This window comes from Salvia splendens, chromosome 6, assembly GCF_004379255.2.
Source record: "Salvia splendens isolate huo1 chromosome 6, SspV2, whole genome shotgun sequence".
NCBI lineage: Eukaryota > Viridiplantae > Streptophyta > Magnoliopsida > Lamiales > Lamiaceae > Salvia > Salvia splendens.
In genome coordinates this window covers 37,552,563-37,576,558 of record NC_056037.1, presented here as the reverse complement: position 1 = coordinate 37,576,558, position 23,996 = coordinate 37,552,563, and the positions used below count along the sequence as shown (strand labels likewise).

The window sequence follows — 23,996 nt, the reverse complement described above, 5'->3', positions numbered from 1 at the left end:
GAATGACGCATCGTCTAAGGAGTGTCATTTAATACCTTTCATTTAAAAAAAATGTTGTATGTAAAAAAAGTTTTGGCAATCAAAATATTAATGTGCCAGCTGAAATTACATGTCGATTATCTAAAATTACACATCATTTACTCAATTAACATGTAAGTTCAACTGCCTGCGTTATATTTCAAATTGATAATTTTTCTAAAATTGAAACGATGATACTAAAGAAGTGGTATATTTCCAAGTAAACATTGCAAATGAGACAAAATTAATCACTTACACTTATAAATTCATATATATCAATATATTTTGAGGTGTTTTAAAAAGTGTAAACCGTTGTGTGTTCAATATTGAGTGCTTAAAGATGTATTTTTCCACAGTTGTGGACGCCTAAAATTATAAATAATTCAATTTATTTTTTTATGTAATTTCCATATAATTTGCATATTCAATAGTGAAACATAGGATTCAAATGAAACTCCCTTGAAAATTTTAGGTCCCAAACGCAATTACTGAGATTTCATTTGCCCCCTCTCTCTTGAACTAAATCGAGCTCTCTCTCTCTCCGCAGTCTGCACCTCAACCCTCGACAATGGCGGCAATCGGGAGAAGGAATGGATTAAAAATGGCCACGCACCTCATGAAAACCCTCACCGGATCTTCGAGAAGCCTCAGCGGCATCGTTAGTAGCGAAGTTGCCACCTCTCATACCCAAAAATGGATGCAGGTATCTGATCATACATACGTTGGGGAAATTCGTGTTATTTGATTTTTACTGAAGCGTGATGAAAATTATCCAATTATTTTCGAGCTTCTGATCTTATTCAATCAAAAGATCATTTTTATTGACGCGACGGCTTTGTCGATTTAGGTTTGGAGATCTGTAATCACGTTTTTTTTTCGTAGGTATTCGGTGTTATAGTTTTCAACCTTTTTTTATCAGGAAATTGATAGAAAACGCCGGAATTGATATGCCTCTTTTGTAATAATTATTTTGGCAGTTCAATATTTTTTCCGAAAAAAGGGGAAAAGTAAAAGGTAGAGAATTGTTCTTTCTAGATTGAGTCTATGTTACGGACTTACTGCTGCAGATGTTTATGGCTGTCACTCTCCTTGAGTTGAGTGTATAAAACCGAAAAACACACCGCCTTCTCTCGCATGATGAATAATGTTGTGCAATTTGGTTTAATAGAAATTGTGAATACTGTAAGCTATAGTGCCTGTGTTGCACTCCTGTTGATATTCTCGCGTATAGGCAGGATGTCTGCAAACTAATGTAGTATATTTCTTTATGCTTGCGTCTTCAATTTAGAAATATAGCTTAGGAAATGCGAGGAGTGATAAGTTTGTTGGATTTTTCCATTTGTTCCTCGTTTAGGAACATACGAGGAGTGATGAAATCTTCGAGGGTACTGAATAAGAGGACAATAAAAATGTTTTGAGTATTCAGTAGTGTATTTGGTTGAGTAGGCTGTGATGTTTAAGATCATACTTGAGTTGGCCATTGATCTCTACACAAATTGCATGAATGGTCAGTATGCATGCCGTTTACCAAGCTACGAGGAAATGGTTCCTTGTTCTATCTGGCTAGCATACAATAATAAGTTGTGATATGTGTCGTAGGTGGTTGCATACCTCCCTAAGGTGATTACTTACTTTTAGGCATCATGCGGAGGGATGATCTGTAAGCATATGTATTTGTTTGTTGGGTTTCAGTGTTGTTGTATTCAACCTTTTGTTTTATCTATTACCCAAATGGATAGGAAGGTGATAGAGGACTCAAGAACTGATATGCCCCTTTTGTCATGATTATTTTGGCAGTTCAATATTGTCTTCCCAAAACCGGGAGGGGCAAAAGGATAGAGTGTGAATATTCTCTTCTTATTTACCTTTTTGGTCCTATATTTTACTTACAGATCGAGTCTCTGTTACGGCTGCAGATGTTTCTGGCTGTCACTCTCCTTGAGTTGAGTGTATAAAACTGATTGAAGGCGCTGCGTGTGATACATAATGTTTTGCTATCTGGTTGAGTAGAAATAGTGAATAGTGTGAGCTATACAGTGTCTATACCTGCACTCATGTTGATATTCTTGTGTATAGGCAGGATATCAACAGAGTATTTTTTTATGCTTGTTCCTTCAATTTTAAAATATAGCTTAGGAAATATGAGGAGCGATAAGTTCATCGGAATTTTCCATTGTTCCTAGCTTAGGAAAATACGAGGAGTGAGTTGAGTGACAAGATCCTTGAGGGTACTGAATAAGAGGAAAAGAAGAAGTGTTTGAGTATTGAGTAGCATATTTGGTTGAGTTTGCCGTGATGATTAACTAAGATCACACTTGAGTTGGCCATTGATCTCTACGCAAATTGCATTAATGTGCAGTATGCATGGCAAGCTACAAGGAAATGGTTTCATAGTTCTGTCTGGCTAGCATACAAATATAAGTTTGTGAAATGGTTTCATGGTCGCATACCTCCCTAAGTTGATGGATACTTACTTTTAGGTTATATCACTGAAATTATCTTTGAGGTTTCAACAAATTTATCACTTATTTCTCCTGGTTCTGTGTACTGCTTTGTTTTGAGTACCATATTTGGTTGAGTAGGCCGTGATGATTATGATCACACTTGAGTTGGCTGTTGATCTCTACTCAAATTGCATGAATGGGCAGTATGAATTGCATTTGCCAATTATGAGGAAATGGTTTCCTTTGTTTGATCTGGCTAGTGAACAATAATAAGTTGTGATATGTGCTGTAGATGTACGTGGTCGTGTACCTCTCCCTAAGTTGATGGCTACTTACTTTTAGGTTATGTATTATTTGAGGTTTCAACAATTTTGTCACTTTTGCTCCTGGTTTCATGTACTACTGTTTTGTTCGTATATTAGCATGTGTGACATATCATCTCCCGGCTGGGCACTAATGCGGTCTCTTATTCTAATTATGGTTTTCGGATGCTAACCTAGGATACGAGTAAAAAGTCTCCAATGGAGTTGATCAATGAAGTTCCACCAATCAAAGTAGAAGACAGGATTGCTGTTTGTGAAGGAGGTTTGTGTTGCTAATATTCGTCTCTATGGATACTGGCCATCTTTGCAATTTCAAGTGTATTATATGCACCCACATAATGCTAGTATATTTTACTAGGTGTCTCACCATTTCGACTTCACTGCAGATAGTAACCCGGCACTGGGTCATCCGGTTGAGTTCATATGCCTTGACAAGGACGAGCCAGCTGTGTGCAAGTATTGTGGTCTGCGATACGTGCAAGACCATCATCACTAGACGACCTGGTTTGTGTGCAAGTATTGTGGTCTGCGATACGTGCACGACCATCATCACTAGACGACCTGTCTCATGTTGTGTTGTTTTATGGCCCTTCCTCCTGGATGTTATAAGCTGTAATATTCAGATAACATGGTGTTTGACATGGTTATTCTCTCTCCTTAAAATAAGGATTGCCCATGTTTGGGGCATTGGCACCCTCTTTTACTCAGAATGATCTAACATCTTCTGATCATCCACAACTATTTTTGCACATGAAGATTGTTCACACCTCATTCCTTTGTTTGAAAGATAACTGTATCACCAAAAATCATTCTATTATTGATTTACCTTCCAAGTGAATTCTTTTTGTGTAGTGCAATTATTATACTTAAAATCTGTAGAAGGCATTACAACTAATAAAACAGAAGACAAATTATCGATCAAATTTTAAATCTCAAAGTTAATGTTTTAATCAAATCTTAAACTCCAAATCAAAAATTCTGAATACGCCATTGATCAATGACTTTTTTCTTCAAGTAGGAAATTGGTGATGATTTTATTGTTTTAGTTCTAAAAAAAACTAACTAGAAAAGAATACTCAAAAAATTTAAAATCACTACATATGAGATAAACTTATTGCAAAATATTCATTGGCTCGAATTAATAGACATTACTATATAAAGAATTGATGTCTCCAAAAATATTACATGATGAAAAACTGTTTCCTTATTATAAATAAACATGGAAAAAAGGTAACAAACGCGAGGCAATAAATGATAAATCTAAATTGCATATTTCATGTGGTTGAATATATGTAATTTAATTATTAAGAGGAAGCATGAGCAAGCTTGGCTCTCAAATCCTTCCTCAATATTTTACCAGATGCTGACTTTGGAATCGAAGGAACAAAGTACACTTTGTGTAGTCTCTTATAGAACACAACCTTCAAAAAAGAAAAAAAAATAAATAAATAAATTAGTTTGTGACATATACAAGAAGTGCAATAAAAATATTGGTTCAAACAACATTTAATTAGAAATATTATTTCCCAAGGGTTTTTAATTCTTTATACCATATGCCACCTTTTGGTTAATTTTTGTCAATGCCATAACTTTCAAACTCGGCGAATCAAATCATAAATTTTGCTACTATAATTCGCAATTGTCCCGTCCCATGAGACTAGTTTTTCAGTAAAATCGGTGATGACGTGAAAGCTGGATTTTCTAACGTGGACAAAATGCTGAATCTTCAAATCGTTTGATATCAAGGTAAACTTAAAACAATGTTGTTTCCATGATTTCAAACAATTTCAGGATTTTTTTAAAATTGATTTGCGCCTGAATTTTAGCTTTCGGAATCGAGGTTAGCATCTTCGATTAGTGACCTTGGTTCGTAATTCACGAAGTCGAATTTAGGTTCGAACTCTAGCAAAATTTGGTATTCAGGACTTGGAACAATTGCGAACTATAGTAATGTTGTAATGCAATTCGCTTTGTTTGAAAGTTGGAGTACTGTACCTGTTTGGAGATGAACACTTTGACAGATTCTTCAGTAAGTTCGGATCCATTTGATGGAACTACAAAAGCCACAGGAACCTCACCAGCAGCTTCATCTTTTTGCCTATTAAATATATGTATAATTATAAAAAGGGTATTAATTAGATATTTTTTTAAACAACGAATAATTGAGTTTAAAAGAAAATAAATGTACAATTTTTTTGATGACTTACGATACAACTGCAGCATCAGAAATTTGGGTATGGGATATGAGAAGAGCCTCGAGCTCAGCAGGTGGCACCTGCTCTCGTGTAAAAGACGTTCACATAAGATATGTAACAGAACATTTCTTTGAGATATAGATTGACATAGATATATGTTACCTGAAAGCCTTTGAATTTGATGAGTTCCTTCACCCTATCTACGATGAACACATCATCGTCATCATCCACGTACCCTATGTCGCCCGTGTGGAGCCAACCGTTCACGTCTATAGTTCTAGCAGTTGCCTCCGGATCATTCAAATACCCTATTTCACATTATTACACATTAACATGAAAATACATAAAGTCAGTAACATTTATAGTTATTGTCGATTTGTCGTCATTGTTGTTGTTGCTTTGAAATGAGAGTATGTATCGAAATAGTTCTGAATAAGAAAAGTCACGTCTTTGAAATAATACTAATTCCGATCAAATGTCTATGCTTGAAACCTTTTGATCTACAATTAAATTGTCATGTACACGTTGATTTGAACAAATAAATTTATTTGCAATTTGGATTTTGCATTCTTTTTACTAGGTTCCCATAGAGATGCCCACCGGTTCCGGTTCCGGCGGTTAACTGGAACCGTTCCCACCTTTATTTATCGATAAACTCTCATTCTCATTAAATTTGAATTGTTATTGTTAGTATGTGCAGTACAAAAATATTAAGTACTGTATATCAGTAATTTATATAGTAGTACTAGCTTGTAACATAAATAAATTTATTTTTCTCAAATTAAAGGTCACAATTGTACAACTAGTGTAGTCAAAACTAAAGTACCTTTCATGATCTGAGGTCCACGGATGCAAATTTCACCGGGTGGTTGCGGGGGAGGGAGCAGCCGGTGTTGGGGTCGACGATTTTGAGCTCGGCATTGCGGACCACGTTGCCACAAGAGCCTGACCTGGTTGGCAATGGAAGCTTCGCGAAGGACGGGCACATGGATAAGACCGGCCCGGCCTCGGTCATGCCATAGCCCTAATAATCGTAAACCAACGTCAATTGAACACTAATTAATTAGATGAATAGTAAAATTGCTTTTTTGTCTATTTAGTTGACATAATCCAAACTGGTTATATACTCCTATATACAGAGATTGACGTCTAACGTTACATTAATTAGTTGTACTCCAACCTTAAATAATTAAATTAATATTTGTCGGGCCCACAAATTAAGCAATTGTACTTTTACACTTACATCACATAAATAAATGAAATAATTAAGCAAATTAATCGGATATTTTTTAAAATTACGGAATTAACCAGAATTTATCAAATTTAATTTGTATGACAATTTTCTGTTTAAAATTTTTGGAGCATGACTAACGAACTTAAATTTCATAGTCTTTTAGGCTTGACTATTTTTAATAGTGTTCAATTATTTTATACGTAATTGCAAGTTGACAAAGTAACACTAATATATGTGCAACACATCAATATTGAGAGACCATTCATTCCACCACCTCCACTTCCCACATACCAAGTCAATTTCTTTAAAAGCACAATTCCAAAAACTGTAAAAGAATATAATATAATAAAAACAATTAATATAGTATTCTTGTCATCTAAGTCTTGTACTATATGAAAATGAAAGCAACTACATTTTATATAGATAGATATATATTTATGCACACATAAAGCCAGCCAAGGAGGGAAAAACACTTATATGACATTATCTGATATACTACTACCAGAATATTCAAAATTAAAAAATATTATATTTACTAGGACCTTATGTCCTAATAAATAAAGTAATTTTTTTTTCACATTAAAATAATGATAATTTAATAGTAGTAAAATAATCGTGATTTTAAAAGAATAAAAAAAATAAAGTTAGTTAAATCGGCAGTTACGTGCAAAGAGAGGTGAATACCTGTCCAAGCACCGCGTGCGGCAGACGGCTGCGCAGCGCCGCTTCCAGCTCCTTCCCCAGCGGCGCTCCCCCCGAATGAACCATCCTAATCGAGCTCAAATCAAAGCCATCCACCATCGGATTCTTCGCCAGTGCCAGCACAAGCAGCGGCACCACCGCCGCCACCGAGACGCGGTGCCGCTGAATCAGCTCGAGCAGAGCTCCGATCTCGAACTTCTGCATCAGCAAAATCGCTGCGCCGGCTCTCAGCGAGCACAGAAGCACCGAATTCAACGAGAAGATGTGGAACAGCGGCAGCACGCACAGAACGACGTCGTCTGATTTTAAATACAAATTAGGATTCTCGCCGTCGACCTGCTGCGCGACGCTCGAGATCAAGCTCCGATGCGTCAAAATCACCCCCTTCGGCAGCCCCGTGGTTCCTGAAGAGAACGGCAGCGCAACGGCGTCGTTCGGATCGATCTCCACCTCCGGCAAATTCGCCTCATCCGCCGCCATTAAATCGGAGAAGCTCAGGCAATCCTCAATCGGCGAATCGATAGTGACGACGGAGAAATCCTTCCCGAAAACAAACGATTCGTCACCGGTGTCTCGGAGCTTATCGACGTTCGCCGATTGAGTGACGATCATCTTCGATTTCGACGCCTTTAACTGCTTGTAGATCTCGCCGGGGGTGCAGAACGGATTCGCTGTGGTCGTGGTGGCGCCGATCATCGACGCTGCCATGAACGTGAAGACGAACTCGGCGCAGTTCTGGAGGAGCGTCATCACGACGTCGCCTTTCCTAATTCCGACGGCGGAGAGGCCGGCGGCGACTTTCCGGCAGATGAGGTGCGTTTCAGCGAAGGAATATGATTTTCCGGCGCTGGAGCCGGCGCCAACGATGAGGCAGGGGCGATCTGGATAGTGAGAGGAGTGCTGGAAGCAGTAGGTGTGGAGAGGAATGTCGTTGGAGATCGGAATGGCGGGGAGTTTGGAGACGAAGATGTGAGTTTCCTCGGCTGATTGAGGCGGCTGCGGCGGCGCGTGAGATGAGAGCTCTGGATTCTGAGCTTCGCTTGCTGCTACCTTCAACATTGTTGATTGATTTCGAAAGAGAGAAACAGAGAAGTGGCGGTTTCTTTTGGAGGAAGGATTGAAAATGAAGAGTGTATATACGAGAGGAAAGGGTATTTTGGGTAGTTCAGAAATATGATTCAAGAGAGATAAGATTTAACTGAAATGCAAGAGCTGACGCGGCGCAATTGGTCGCCATTCGATCCAACTACTTAGGCATGCACAAATCGAACCAACTGCCGGTTCATAACCCGGAACCGGAACCGGCGACGGCGGTTCGAACCGTCGGACAAAATATGTTGAATTATTTTCTTTTATAACTATATGTTTAGATCATTCATTAATCTTTTTCCAATGTAAAAGACTAAACTTTCTTTATTTTTTACATTTTATTATTTACTATTTTTATATTTATTTTTGTCATAATTCCTTTTCTAAGACAAATTTATAGTTAATAATAGTATCAACTAGAATAGTTTAGTTATAATAGTTTAATTAAATTTGAATGTGGCATGTTGCTCATAATTTGTATATTTATAGAATGTGGACATGTTCAAATAATTGGATTTAAACGTAGGTATGTTACTCATTTTTCTCAATGTATTGATTAAAATGTGCAAAAAAGCAACAATTAATATAATTTGTATAAGAATGATAAAAATAGACGATTAAAAAAAACCAATATTTAAATTTATTATTTAAGGTTTCAAGTCTTTAGTGATTTGTAATTGTTGTAACTTGTAGCCTCGCTTAACTTTATATTAATAAAGCAATTTTCTTCGTGGTTTTTTGAATTTTATTTACGCACATTCCATAGATAAATAAAGAAGAAAATGCAAAAATAAAACTGAACCGCCAAACCGGCGGTTTTGAACCGTCGCCCGAACCGGCGGTTTTTTTAACCGGAACTGGAACCGCCTAAACCCTTGGCGGGCCGGTTCAGGTTCATGATTTTTTTGAACCGTGAACCGTGAACCGGAACCGCCTAATCCTGGAGAAGCATATCCGACATTACATGGAGTATCAAATAAGATAATTTCATCAAAAATTAATTTGTTAAAGTGAGAAAACCCATTATATCAGTTGACCTCCACAAGCAATGTGGGATATCAAAGTTTGTAGCATCGGTCCTCCATTATGTGTTACATCTTCGTTCGTCAAGTTTTTTTGTTAGATCATTACTCCGAAGTCAGCTTTAAAGAAACGTGTCATTAGTCATAGCCATGTTGGTTTTAGTTGTCTTCTATAGACCATTACCCAAATTGTACGATTCTCAATGAAAGCATCAATGTGACAAATCAAATAAAAGAACAAATCTCAAAAGATTAGTACTTATGATATTTTGATAGGATACATAGATAGCTTATTTTTTCTGTAAACCCCACGCAAGTTGATATTCACAATGGACGTGAGAGTTGAAACATTAGAGTTCGTAATATTTGGAAGACATAACCATAATCATCCTCACAAGTAAATTCATGCATCTGACAGTTTTGAATAGATAATCGATTATTCCATTTTCGATTCAAAATTGATTGTTTTAGGCAGTTTTCAACAATTCCTCAATTTCACCATTTTTTCCAACTCCGAATCATAATTAGTGGTTACATGTCGTTTAAGGTTTCAATTTTTTTGGAATTGGACCATACCGACAAAACATGGCATGTCAGAGTTACAATACAACATACTCCCTCCGTCCCGCACTACTCGCACTTATTTCCTTTTTGGGCGTCCCAAGTTACTTGCACTCTTTCCATTTTTAGTAAAAAATTTCACCTACAGCCGTCATTTTTTACTTTCCTATACACTCATTCCTTAATCTCCGAGCCGAAAAGGAAATGAGCGAGTAGCCCGGGACGGAGGGAGTATGATAGACGGTTACAATTTCAAAAAAAAAAAAACAATCTGATTTCAAACCAAATTGACGGCACATCCCTAAAGAAGGAGCCACACAAGAATCTAGCCTAGCATCTAGGGATGTCAGTGTAGCCCGCTGCGACACCTCAACCCCTCTGACGTATGCACTTACTATAAATAAATTCCTTATCATAAAAGAAATCAATACACGTGTCTAATTCATAGAACACACATAGTCTATAACTCTAAAATTCAACATTCATCAAGTACATATTTCAAAACATTCTACACAGTAGTGAAACCCTCTCACCACTCTATATACTATACGTTTATCTACATGCAAAAATGATGAGGAGGAGAAGGTTGCCAATATGCGTCAGCCGCCGAACCTGATAACACGTGGAGTTCCTATGACCCACGTCAGTCAAAAACTTTACTGCTATCTTATTCCTGAAAAATTTAGTGATTTAAATGAGCCACAACTCAGTGTATATAAATTTCCACCTTTAATTTCACATGATACAAACATCAAGCATATTATTTTATCAATACATATAATCAGAAATAAAATATAACATAATTTAAAAACAAACCATTTCATATTCATATGCATATGCTACTCTATTCAGTTTATTATTCTGTAACAGTCAAGCCTGGTATCTGCCCGGGATTCCTCTATGACCCGAAGGTCTCTCTGAAATTGGACTCATAGGTCCCTCTGTATTTGACCCGAAGGCCTCTCTGTAATTGGACTCATAGGTCCCTCTATATTTCAGATCCAGTACAAGGCTGTCACAGATCCTCTTTAATCACATGATTCACATAATCGGTATCATAAACATATCCTTTTCACCAATAACATATCCATATCATATTCCATCAAATTATCCAATATATATCTAAACAAACATGTCCATTTCAGCAATCAAATATCCATATCATATTCGACCATCAAAATCAAATAATTCATAATCATACCAATTTCACACCATATAATCCAGTAATTCACTCCAATTTAACATATAACAATCAATCACATAACACATGTAAAACTAAAAGTGTGATTTATACACACCTTATCACAATAGGTAAACTTATTGAGCTCCTGATTCCAACTCTTAATTTATAACCCTCGATCCGAAACCTTTCTCTTTACTTTTGTTTTTCCTCTAAACTTTCTCAAACCCCCCTTTTCTTTTAAGATAAACTATATAGTGTATATATATATATATATATGTACATAAACATGTACGTCGGCTATTTAGCCGACTCAAAAAAAATAATAAACAAAAGTTCACAAATTTTACATTATCTAATTAGAAGTGAAGATAAGTTCTAAAAAAATGGTGCAATTCCTTTCCTATTTACACGTGTAGTACCTATCTTCCATGCATATATATGTGTTGTGTCCCAAGCACAACACCTACGTGTCCCTTGCACACCCATTCCCATAGTATTACACATACTATTAAACATACACACACATTATTATTACACATACTCATTTATAACTATATTTAGTTGTGCATGGCTATACGTAGCCATATACACACATTGATATTGTACACATATTTATATATATTATATATTACTACTTTAAATCCCATGCACACACTACTACTTTAATTCAATGATTTAATATGCTAAACAAATTTATATTATACATAATATCTTCATTATTTCAAAATACGGAATAAAATATGCAATAATGCAAAATGATGCATGTTTCGGGTCAGGGATATTACACCCGCAACCCGTGGGTTGGCCTGAATAGCCCGATAAATTTATAGGGTTAGGGTTGAAATTTTCTAGCCCGATAAAATCAAAACCCGATTAGTCTGCAACCCGTTAGGGCCAGACCCAAAAACCCGATGGGCTGGCCCAGAAGCCCAATATTATTTCTAATGTTCTACTCCCTCCGTCCCTGAAAATTTGTCACATATTTCCTTTTTCGTCCGTCCCTAAAAATTTGTCACCTTTCACTTTTACCATTTTTGGTAATGGACCCTACATTCTACTAACTCATTCATACTCACATTTTATTATAGAACTAATATATAAAAGTAGGACTCGCATGCCACCAACTATTTCAACTCACTTTCTATTACATTTCTTAAAACTCGTGCCGGGTCAAATGGTGACGAATTATGAGGGACGGAGGGAGTATTTTTTACTCCCAATTCGACATTTCATTTATTAGTTTTATAATATATATAACTAAAAAAAATTCAATTTTATATTAAATATAAAAATTATATATTGAATTTTTATTAATACAATAATTGATAAATAAATTAAAAACTTCAAATTCACTAACAAAATATTTAAATTTCTAAAACATGCTTTAAATTTCACGAAATATCTAAAATATTAGTTATTGAACATGTTTATGATTGAGTTTAAGCATATACCTCAAATTTATCATAGTTATTTTTTTCATTTTATGAATATAACTAATTTTAATCATTATTTATTGGATTGATCGCATGTTAACATTATCTGTAGCAACCCGATCAACCCGATGGACTAGCCCGAAACCCGCGCATTTAGGGTTAGGGTCGAACATTTATAACCATAAAGAAATCACAACCCGATTAGCACTCATCCGATTGACCCGCGACCCGAATAGGATTGGTCTGAAACTAGATGGGCGGACCCGATTCACATTAGAGCATCCGCAGCGGTGCTCGCACCGACCGACGGCGTCCGTGCCGTTGGCGCGGTACCACCCTGCTCGCCGCTGGCAAGGCGCTGCTCGATGCATCGAGCACGTCTGTGCCAGTGAGCAGCTGATGTGGTGTTTCCTGATTGGCCAACGGCAATGCCGTTGGCAATTTATTTTTCTTTTTTTTAAAAATCAGGTTTTAATTAAAAAATCTGAATAAATATTAAAAAATATTTCCCACTTCCCAAAAAATTTTATCCGTTTTCTCCCACTTTTAATTTATTTTTCAATTTTCCCTCAAAATTCACATTTTAATCTATAAATACTCTCACTTCCACACAAAAAATTTCACACCACACTACACAAGTCTCATCTAAATTCTCTAATCTTCTCTTATCAATTCTCAATCTTTCTCTCTTACTTACAAAAAAAATGTCTAGCTCCGGCGATCACCCCTCCGACTCCCGCGGTTGGAACCACAAATGGTTCGACTCACAGCCATTTCCTAGTCCGGAAACGCAATTTTCGGCCCCTCCTCAAACCCAAAGTTCTTAAGTTTCGGGTGGCTACCGGCCTTACCCGGTGGACGACCAAGATGCCCCCGATGGGCGATACGGGTAGACACCCGAACCCAGATCGGGAGGGAGCGGCGGCGGCGGCGGCTCTCAAACTCCTCATCTTCCTACTCCTACTCCTACACCTCGTGGTGTCCGCACCTCATACACTCCAGCGGAGATGGATCAATTATTCAAAGTCTATTTGATTATCTCCGAAGATCCGGAGATAGTCACAAACCAAAGTGGGGATAGGATTTGGTGGCGCGTCTCTCGCCGGTACAATGAAAACCGTCCGGCTGGAACCATCGAGCGCAATGTCATATTCAGAGCCAACGAAGAAATCCAAAAGTTTTAGGGGTATTACCTTCAGGAAGAGCGGTCGGCGGGGAGCGGTCGGAGCGAGCTCGACATCATCAGTGCTGCCTTGGCGACCTACCGATCCATAAATTACAAACCGTTCAAGTACCTCAGCGTTTGGCAGGAGGTGCGTGTGCATCCGAAGTATAGGGGGGGCGTATCATCCTCCTCCAGCTCCTCCAGCAAACGGTCGAGGTCAGTATCCCTATCAGACACCGGCGAGGATGATGTGGCTAGCCAGTTCGCCGGAGCTAATTTGGATAGCTCCGACGCCGGCCCGAGCAGTTCCCAACGCCGGCCGCAAGGAAGGAAGAAGGCGACGAACAACCGCCGCACCCTTTATGCCACCTCAACCCCCACCAACTCATTGTGGACCCTTTTGGCCCAACTCAATTTGGCTGATGGGTCAAATATGACCCCCGAGCAACTTGATTCACATTTGGCAATGATACGGGGTCTCCGAAGAACATTGGGGATAGGGCCAGAGGAATAGTCTTCCACGGGGGTATTTTTTAGCCTTTAATTATGTAATTTTTATTTTTTAGGATTTTAATTATGTAATTTTTAATTTTTTTGTAATTTATAATAGTATTCCGGATATTTTTAATGCATTTTTAATATTGTGGAAATGTTTTTATTTAAATTGAATAATAGAATAGTGAGACTCTTGAGCATGTCCTTGCGGAAGAGCATGGATGTGAGTGTTGTGCTCTTGCCTAAGAGCATGAAGTAAAAAAGTAATAAAAGTGGATTCGGATCCACATCCGTGCTCTTTGGCAAGAGCACGGATGGGAATGCGCCAAAGAGCACAGATGAGAATGCTCTTAACATCAACCACAATTTCTTGTTTTTAAAAAGAGAAATACTAACATCAACCACAATTTCTTGATTTTAAAAAGTATAGTACCTTATTCTATTGAATTATAATTTTGTGTTATTTGTTTAATAAGCAATTTAAGTTGATTTTAGATTCTTTTAAATCGTGTGTGACTTCACCCTTCTCGTATGGCTTTGGGGAATATTGTGTGTGAGATGTTTGGTTGGCACAAATAATACTCCGAATTTAGGAAGAAATTGCCAAAAAATTACAAAATTTAGTTAAATACTATCCCCACCGTCCCACAAAGATTGTCTCATTTTTTCATTTTCATCCGTCCCACAAAATTTGTCCTATTTCACTTTTTACCATTTTTTACAGTGGACCTCATATTCCACTAACTCATTATTACTCACATTTTATTATAAAACTAATATATAAAAGTAGGACTCACATTCCACTAATTTTTTCAACTCACTTTTCATTATATTTCTTAAAACTCGTGCCCGGTCAAAGTGACACAATCTTTATGGGACGGAAGGAGTATCTAATTATGATACCATTGTTATTTTTCTCTATTGGCCTATTTATTTGTATCCGGAAGATATTATGTATGACGAAGAAGTCAAAATCAATAGTGATTTTTTTTTGCAAATTTATATATTACTCACAAACACATTAATATTAGTATAGAAAATACAGAATATCCCGTATATGAATTGGCTAAAGTATATACTATCACTTAGAATTGTGAAACACGTTATTTTAAAAATTGTAGAGTTGGCTAAAATTTGATCAAATTTATTATCAGCTTTTTCTAAAAAAATCCTTATTTATATGAATATAATAAAAATTATCATCTTAATAATATAGAACTCAAAACATGAAAAGTTGAAGTCAATATCAAAAACAAATTCTACCCGACACAGTTGAGCCTTTAATTATGGAGTATATAATAGCATATAATTCTACGATTATATTTATGCGTATATGTATATCGGATCTTTGTCTCCTAAATTCCCTTTCGACGAGAATATAGAATCAATTGAGTTTATTGGATTGAAAAATAGATGATTTAAATTTATTTATTTCATCGTTAGTCACCACTAGATAAGTTCCTATCTCTGGAGCTCAGCTCAAAGCCTATCTCTATTTTTTCCTGCCACATCAGCAGGCTTATTTCATAGTCTATCTCCCTGCAATATCTTAGAGCCCATTTCATTTTCAAATCATCACTATTTTTATATATTTCACTTTTAATTGTTGGAATAAATTAAAGACAACGTAATATATGCAAAAAACAAATTTTATTTAAAATAAAATAAAACATCCTACATTGAAAAAAACAAAAAAAAAAGATAAGATAGATAAGATGTGAATTGAAGTAAAATTGCTGAAGTTCATATCATTGTGGAGAGAAGTAGAATTAAAATGGATGAATGTGAATTGATGGGGAATGACTAATGATATATATATATATATATATATATTGGATTAAAAATGAATTAAATTAAAAAAAGAAAAAGAAAATGGGATATCGGCCCTCCCTCTGCAGTGGAGGCCGACGGGCGCCGATGAGGTGGCCGATCGCTCAGATGTGACGATCGGCCACAATTGCCAATGCTCTTATATTTATGTATATATGCCTATAGGATCTTTGTCTCCTAAATTCACTTGGGAGAATATATAAACGACTGATAATTACTAGAATAAAATAGTTAAATAATATTATATTTACAAAAAAAATAATCACGTGTATCGGTAATAATGTGATTTTGTAGTTTTGTTGTTATTGAAAATTCTTTTTTTCAGAGTACTCGTGTCCCGTTGCAACGTCCAACTCACTAAATGTAAATTGCAAGGCATTTTTATCACCTCTTCTAACTTACTGCCTACATTTTTTTGTTGTAATATGAAGAAAATCACATTATTATCGACACACATGATTATTATTTTTTTGTAAATGTAATATTATTTAATTATTTTATTCTAGTAATTATCAGTCTTTTAAAATTAAATTTTCTTATGAGAAATATATAGCACCAATATAAATATTTGTGGCGTAGGAGAGATAAACGTGTAAATTACAGCTAGCTATTGATAATCGAAAATGATGTTGTCTCTCATTCTCTGCCACTTCTTCTCCACTTATCAAATTAAATTTTATATAAGATTGAAAAATATTCACATCCCTCTCCATTAAAAATTTCATTTGCTTTTGCACATGTTTTCAATGAAGAGTCTTGTGTAAATGTAGCTTATTATATTTAAGTTTTTAAAAACAAACAAAAATACACATTCCTCAATCAAAGATTTATGCATCGGTTTAACATATATAGAAGCGAACAAAAAAAATAGCAATATTAGTAGGGGTTAAGTTTTCGAAATTTTAAATTATCAATTTTTGAAAATCTAATATATTGTAAATAAACGTATATATACATAAAAAGTTAAAGTCCATATCAGAAAAAAAAAATGCGTGCCCATTCGTAATTAATTCGTAATTAATTTCACGTGATTTTAAGTTTATACGAGAAAGGTAAATATACAACAATTTAGAACCAATTTATGTCTGGTGCTATTGATATCTCGTAATATTCCGACCATTAGATTAACACATAGGTGGTGGTCTAAATCTGTCTAAAGATAAAATTGAAAAATTCACTATTTTATTAAATTCCAGATATAATTTAATAAGGCTACTTTTCAAATTAACGTTTAAGTGGGCTCAAAAACAGGTACAGTACGTAGGAGTACTATATTACTACTTCTCCATTTAATAGAAATTAATATTTGCAAACACAGCGTGGGAATAGAAAGGTTTATTTAATTAATTGATGAATTATTTCTATGTTTGATTACAAAATAAAATTTACTAACATTTTTATATATACGTACCAATAATTTAGTAATTTCAACATGCATTTATAATGATTGTCCCAGTGTTTCTTTACATTACGGATACATGGAAAATGATCAATACAAAACTTGATCTCAATACAAAATTCAGACCAAATCCTGACAATGAGATTTGACAATCCAATGGTCAATAATTAAACAAAAACACGGAGGGTCATTGTAAAGCAGTTTTAGGTCATATTATAAACTTTGGGTTTGAGGTCATGTTAAGATCATTTCATGTCATCCTTACTATAATGACGTAAAAATAAGCTTACAATGACCTAAAAATGACTTTTGTATGCTTGGTTCTGCATTTTTGTATTAAGAATGGTTTTGCATGGATCAAAACACACGGATACATAATTCAATTATTTATACATTCGAACTTGAGATTTTACACTAGAAGTGTACCATTGAAAGGGCGGGGACGGAGATAAGCTCCTGGTAGCCAACTTCAAACCTGAAGAAGATTAGGCGAGATCCGTTGTGGACTTTGTTGCGTGTCTACCACGACGTGGTCCGATCACGATGTGGACAACGTGGACCTTGTTACGTTTGAAGTGGTCCAAAAAGATTAGGCGTGGCTCAGACCAAACTCGACGACCAATCCCAAAGAACAGCCCAAAGACCAATTGCTAAGATCCAAGTCCACAGGTCACGGCGTGCTTGCGCGCACTTAGTGGCCCCTACCGCCCATCTTAGTCCACGATGATTATCACACGTAATAATTCATGTTATTAAATGGAATACCTCTTTGATAAGGTTATCATTTTCAATATGTGATTATTAATACTTGGTTAATTAATCATTTGGTTTTTCTCATTGCTCATTTTTAGCTTTATTTTGACTAACTTTAATCGACTAACTTTAATCCATTTATTTCTCATTCCCAGGGAACCGGATTTGAGAAAATGAATACTATATCAAGATCATATACTCCGAACACAGATCGACGCAATAATATTTAATTTCACAAAATTAAACGTTTCGTTACATTTATTATTGTTCAAAGTTCTTTGACCAAACACGATTCCAACTCTAAAATGTATTACCATATAAGTTTAACACTACCCCGTTTCATTTTTTCAGTGATATATTATATTTTTAAGTTCATAATACAATCAACTCATATACAATAAAAAACAGTTGATTAATTTAATAAACATGCCATTTTCCATTCAATTACAAAAACAAATTAACAATACATATCATTATCACTCCTAATACCATTCCCAAATCAATAACCTCACCCCTACTCGAAGATTTCTGCCTACTAACTTGCACTGCCGGCGCCGGCGCCGCCACATCGCCGCCGCAAGTAGGCGCCGGATGTGGTATATCCGGCCGCGGAACCATTACCGGGTCCGCCACTCCGTCAACGCCGTGACACCTAACGGAATATCCCCTCGTGCATATGTTAGGACTCGTGATCCTAACATTGCCGAGGAAGTAACGGCGTCTCCCGCCGTTACTGACCCTGAACATGAACCCGGGCTTCGAGGCCGGGATCATTGTCCCAGTCGGGAACCGCTCGAGGTGGTCGAGGAGGAGGGCCGAGGGGATGGACTGCCGGAGGAGGAAGTCCAGCACGGCAGCGCCGCCACCGCCGACGGCGGCGCCGGCGAGGGTTTTGTCGTTGGGCATTAGGAAGGTAACGTTGCCGCCGCGGAAGGCTTCCGGCGGCGCCATGTTGAGGAGCATCACGAATGTGAAGTAGTTGGCCTTTTGCATTTCTTGGGTGGCGGCGGCGATGTCTTGGCTCATGGCGGCGGCGGCGGCGGTTGAGAGTGAGATGGTTAGGGTGAGAATTGTTGTTAGTGTCATTGTGAAAAGTAAATTGATGAAGTTTTGGATTTGTGGAGATGTGATGAAGATTAATTAATATTGTTATGGGAAATGCATGATTGAGAACATGCATTTGTGGTGTTGTAACAACTAGTCATTCATCAATTTTGCATGATGGTTCTTGGTTATTTTGAGATGTTAAAAATAGTTTATCATTGGGCAAATGATAAATAAAAGAGAAAATTTGGTTAAATTTGAACACTATGAGGAAGAGATGTAAAAGAGAAAAATAATTTTAGAAGTCTCTATGTTACTCCATTTGTGTCCCTTTATGTTCGACCTTCTCCATATCTAAATATCTTACAAAAACTCTCATCAATGATATCTAAATCACCTAAAATATATAATTAAAAAATATAATTATGTTAGTCTGAGCTCTTAAACATTTGTTTATATATCTGGATTATAATATGAATTTCATTTCACAATACAATAATTAAGATATAAAGTAAAAAAAATCCGACCTGCCGGATTCGAACCAGCGACCTAAGGATTAATCTGCTAATACTACAGTCCTCCGCTCTACCAACTGAGCTAAGGTCGGTTGTTGAGTAATAAACCGAAACAAATATATATATCTATGAAAAAGTGGTAGGAGTAGTATGTAATTTATTAAAATCAATTCGATTGGTAGGTATGGCCGTAGGGGGCTTTAAAATTTGAGTTTTTGTGGATATAGGTATGATATCGATTAATTTAATTAATACTAACATTTTTACAGTCACTTAATAAGCTATATTCACTGCAATACTCCTTATCTCATCTAGTTTTACAAATATTATCATTATTAGTATAATTATTTCATACACACATGTTTGAGGTAGCATATATCTGTAGATGACCTACAGTGAACTTTTAATCCGTAATATTTTAAAAGATTATCAATGATAGTAGTCTTTACCCCTCGAACCCCGACCTATTGATTGGAAGGGAAGCGTCTCAACAACTAAGTCACACTTCATGATTGTCTCATCCGTAGTTAAGGTGGCCTACAATTCCAACTTCAAAGTAAAACTCAGCAAACACGAGTTTGAAATAAACAAATTCACACTCGAAGTCGAAGGCTCGTGGCTAATCACATTGTGAGATAGGTACAAAATAATCTAAAAATGATACAACCCTTTCATATTCAGACCCCATCAATCAGAGCCAAAAAAAAGATTTTTAAAAATGTAAGTTTTTTTTTAAAAAAAAAATCACAAAACATATTGGAATATAATATCTCTTGTATAAACATATGTATTACTTCTGATTGGTGGTTCCCTTCTTCTTCAGTAGGTTCCCAAATTTATGAAGCAATGGTTTCTTCTTCTTCTTCTCCGCACTATTTTGCTTCGTTGGCGAGCTTTCGCCATTCGCCTGCTCGTTGCTGTCTGTGCCCCCGGCTTTGTGTTCCACTTCGTCCTCGAAAGATTCCTGCTCCGTGTCTCCCCCTGGAGAGTAGTCCTTCTCTTCAATGTTGCAACTACCCCACATTTTAAGATCAACTTCTGTAGCTTCGTCATTGCCCTTCTCTGACTCTTTTTCTTTCAGATTATCCGTTTTCGAAGCTGTCTGAACAAATTCGTCATTAATAACATCATGAACTTCATGTAGTGGTGTCTCCTCTGCAGGTGCTGGTAGCTCTTCAGTGCTGTTTTGTTCATAAAATTCGACGACTTTTGGGAGCATGTCGTAATCTTTTTCACTGTCCGTGAGCTCACCGTTTTCCTCTTCATGCTTCTTCACCGGAGCTTCTTCAAGAAGTTTAGATAACTCCTCGATCTTCTTTAGAGAAGAAGCTTCTCTTTTACGCAGCTCGTCATTTTCCTGAAGAACGTTCTGCAGTTCGTTTTCCCTTTCCATCAGACCCTCTTTCAGTCTCATGCTCTCAGCCTTTGCTTCACCAAGGACTCCCTTTAGGTAAATGGCTTCCGACTCAGCTTCTTTAAACGAACTTCTCCAACGTCCCTCCTCTTCTCGTGTTGCACAAGCTTCTTCCTCAGCCATTTTTAGCAGATTGACCAGCCTGTTGATTTCACTTTCAACAGATGATTTCTCCTCTTCGGATTCCTTGATAGAGTTCATCAAATGAAGCTCCCTCTGCTCCCACTCATCTCTCGAGTTCTGGTGATCACGCTTGGACTGTTCGATTGAACCATTCAGCGCATCAATTTCTTGTCTCGCGTCACCAAGCATGCTTTCATACTTCTCGTTTGTTCCTTTGAGAACCAGCTTCAGATCCTCTATCTGCGTTTCATAGTTTTCATGCTCAACTTGAAACGACAACAACTTTTCTTTCGCATCTCTTGCTTCTGTAGAAACTTCATGTAATGCCGATGCTAGGCTTTCTAAAGCCCTCTTGCTTTTCTCCTCTTCATCTCTCGAATTTCCCAACTCGTTTATGAGTTTGTTCTTTTCTTCCAACAGAGTTTGCACATTTTCAGCTGCAAGCTTCTCGTTGTTTAAAGAGTGAGCTTTTTCTTCTTTCAAAGTCTCAACCTCCAACCTCAGAGATTCAACATTCTTCGCCATTTCCGAAGCTTCTTCTTTCGCGAGGTCAAGGAGGATATCCGACTCCTCTAGATCCCTTTTCTGCCTTTCGATTGAGATTTCCAGCAAGACCACCTTTTCCTTAAGCGATCCAATCTGTGATTCCGCATCATGCAAAGAATCATTATTTCCTTCCAGCTGTTTTATCACAGTTTCCAGTGATTCTGATGCAGATCTCTCCAATCTCTTGGCTTGCTCAGCTTGAGATGCTAATTCCTCGACTTTTTCTTGCAACTGATCCACTCTGCTACGAGCATACGACTCGCCCCTTTTTGCAGCCTCGAGGTCAACATTAAGTTGCTCTAAGATAGCCTCTTTTTCTGCCAATTTCTCCTCCAGCATCTCAGCCTTTTCAAGCTGTTTCTCCAGGGAATCTATCTCCAATTTCAGTTCTGATACAATTCTCTCTTTCTCACTTACCACCGCTTCGACTCTAGAATCGAGCACAGATTTCATATGGACCAACTCAGCTGAAAGAACTTCAACCTTTTGGGAATGAGCCTCTGCTATTTTCGTTGCATCGTCTACGTGCTGCAGTGCCTGGTCTTTTGCCTCACCTATCTGAGCCAGTTCTTCCTTGACCTTCTGAATTTCCTGAGTGGCGCATAGAAGAGCAGCAACGTCCGCTGCATGCTCGTCCCTAAACTTTTCGAGCTCTCTCCGCCATTCCTCCTCGTTTTTCTGAGCAGCTTCAATGCTGGCCTGCTCCATCTCAACTGCTCGAAACTTCTCAATCTCAGAATTCTCTTCTGCTCGTTTCTGTGCAATCAAGGCCTCCCGGAGCTTCTCGTTCGCTTCCTCAGCCAATCTCCGGGTTTCTTTCAATTCATCAAGAGCCTTCTCCTTATCACTCTGAGCCAAAACTAGCTTCTCCTCAGCCTTCTTAAGCTCTTCCTTAGCTAGAATCAATTCAGGCTGAACTTCAGCTGGTTTTGAAACACGAGTCGCCTTTTTCTGCGAATTAACAAAGAATTCTGATCAAACAAATACTCGTTTTTCTCATTCACAATCTAGATAGATAGATCAAATTCATTTCTTATGCCGAAGCCTCATATTTGCTTCCTACAATTGCAAATTGCTTGTCAAAATCCATCATCAAATACAACAAATAAGACTTACTTCTGGCTGGGTGGTGAGTCTGGGCGACCGGCGCTCGACGGCCGGCTTCGACGGAACAGATCTCGGGGAGCGATCAGCTGAGAGGCGAGAGCTTTGCAGGGGAGAAGCTGCATCCGCACTGGATTTTGCTGCTCCCCTGCTGCTAGCCTTGCTCACGCGAGTAGTTGCCATTGATGCTTTAGCAGGAGCTCCAGATACAGCAGATCTATAGTCCAGCAGCAATCATGAGTTATCACGAAATCAAACCTCATTTTCATATCAAAATCGAGCATAAAAGATCAACACAATCCATCAATTTTCTCATAAATCATCAAGTATAATCCAGCTAACACGAACTTCACCTGTCTCGTAAGAGTTACACATCACACGACAATATATTGAGCAAGCAATTATGAAAATCAGAAAGCATCAAAACGCAGCATTTCGAAATTAAGGATTCCAACGGCAGAATTCACACAAATCAGCAAGTATAATCCAGCTAACATGAACTTCATTAACCTGTCTCGTAAGAGTTACACACACATCACACGACAGTAAATTGAATAGTTACGAAAATCAGAGAGTATCAAAACGCAACATTTCGAAATTAAGGATTCCGACGGCAGAATTCCGAAAATCGAAACTGAATTTCTAAATGAAAACACCGGATCACGAAACGAACGGTGAATTTCGGCCGATTGAACTATGATCTACTTAAAAAAACATGAATCGCGCATCAGATCGGCGCAAAACAAAAATAATGGCGCTTACTTAGGCTTGGTAGACATGATGTATGGCCAACTGCGTCCGATTGTGATTCGTTGGGTGGGGAACGAGCGAGAATCAATGAAATGCAGCCATTTTGTGTCTCCGTAGAAGAGAATATAAATCTGAGTGCGAGTTTGTGAAGGTGTTTGTATGCGAATTACAGTTTGTAGAGAGAGAAAGGAGGGAAATGTAGAGAGAGAGAGATGGAAGTGGGGAAGAAGTTACTGCAAAAAGATGATTTGGAAGGTGTAGTCTGTCTCTGACTTCACAGCAACCTCTACTTCTCTGTATATATATTCCGTATATAACTCTCTCTCTTGTCGGCGGCTGAAGGTGTGCTCCATATCGTCAGTTTGTTTTATTTTACATTTTCTTTTTTGTTTACAATAAAATAAAAATATTAGTATAAAAAATAAAAAAAAATTAATTATCATTATACTATTAGTATAATTTATTGTTGATTTTTGATCGGTATCATAACTTTAAACTAAACTGGAGTAAGAGTAATACTTTTTTTTCATACAATTAATGTTTTTCCATTTCTTTACCTAATAATTATACTAATAAAAATAGCTCTATAACGACACCTTTAATTGTTTTTTTTATAAAATTCAAATACAGTAGGAAGGAGTACCAATTTATTAT

The 23,996-nt window shown here is 37.1% G+C and overlaps 3 protein-coding genes, 1 non-coding gene and 1 pseudogene across 4 annotated transcripts; 1 reads left to right on the top strand and 4 right to left on the bottom strand.

The window, feature by feature from the left end:
* The first annotated feature begins 481 nt into the window (after window positions 1-481).
* LOC121808482 (NADH dehydrogenase [ubiquinone] iron-sulfur protein 6, mitochondrial-like) lies at window positions 482-3,623 on the top strand. Its single transcript, XM_042209007.1, has 3 exons — window positions 482-721; window positions 2,963-3,047; window positions 3,172-3,623. The coding sequence occupies exons 1-3, from the start codon at window positions 587-589 to the stop codon at window positions 3,279-3,281; spliced, it is 330 nt and encodes a 109-aa protein (XP_042064941.1). The 5' UTR covers window positions 482-586; the 3' UTR covers window positions 3,282-3,623.
* Window positions 3,624-3,884: 261 nt separating this feature from the next.
* On the bottom strand, window positions 3,885-8,050 carry LOC121808481 (annotated as a pseudogene).
* A 10,201-nt stretch (window positions 8,051-18,251) lies between these two features.
* On the bottom strand, window positions 18,252-18,967 carry LOC121807455 (FAS1 domain-containing protein SELMODRAFT_448915-like). The gene has a single exon (XM_042207691.1). It carries the CDS (start codon window positions 18,930-18,932, stop codon window positions 18,291-18,293), a length of 642 nt encoding a protein of 213 aa, XP_042063625.1. The 5' UTR covers window positions 18,933-18,967; the 3' UTR covers window positions 18,252-18,290.
* A 444-nt stretch (window positions 18,968-19,411) lies between these two features.
* Window positions 19,412-19,497, bottom strand: TRNAY-GUA. The gene is given in 2 exon segments: window positions 19,412-19,447; window positions 19,461-19,497. It is a non-coding gene; the product is annotated as a tRNA-Tyr (tRNA).
* Window positions 19,498-19,982: 485 nt separating this feature from the next.
* Window positions 19,983-23,612, bottom strand: LOC121809453 (WEB family protein At3g02930, chloroplastic-like). The gene is made up of 3 exons (XM_042210088.1): window positions 23,355-23,612; window positions 22,605-22,809; window positions 19,983-22,439 (listed from the first exon to the last, which is right to left on the bottom strand). The coding sequence occupies exons 1-3, from the start codon at window positions 23,369-23,371 to the stop codon at window positions 20,196-20,198; spliced, it is 2,466 nt and encodes an 821-aa protein (XP_042066022.1). The 5' UTR covers window positions 23,372-23,612; the 3' UTR covers window positions 19,983-20,195.
* Window positions 23,613-23,996: the final 384 nt, after the last annotated feature.

What these genes read in the sequence shown, in the direction of transcription:
- LOC121808482 (XM_042209007.1), top strand. Translation starts at nt 587, where the DNA reads ATGGCGGCAATCGGGAGAAGGAATGGATTAAAAATGGCCACGCACCTC. An exon ending in ATACCCAAAAATGGATGCAG is followed by an intron (nt 722 to 2,962) that starts GTATCTGATCAT and finishes ATGCTAACCTAG; the next exon opens with GATACGAGTAAAAAGTCTCC. An exon ending in GATTGCTGTTTGTGAAGGAG is followed by an intron (nt 3,048 to 3,171) that starts GTTTGTGTTGCT and finishes ACTTCACTGCAG; the next exon opens with ATAGTAACCCGGCACTGGGT.
- LOC121807455 (XM_042207691.1), bottom strand. Translation starts at nt 18,932, where the DNA reads ATGACACTAACAACAATTCTCACCCTAACCATCTCACTCTCAACCGCC.
- LOC121809453 (XM_042210088.1), bottom strand. An exon ending in GACTCACCACCCAGCCAGAA is followed by an intron (nt 22,440 to 22,604) that starts GTAAGTCTTATT and finishes GTTAATTCGCAG; the next exon opens with AAAAAGGCGACTCGTGTTTC.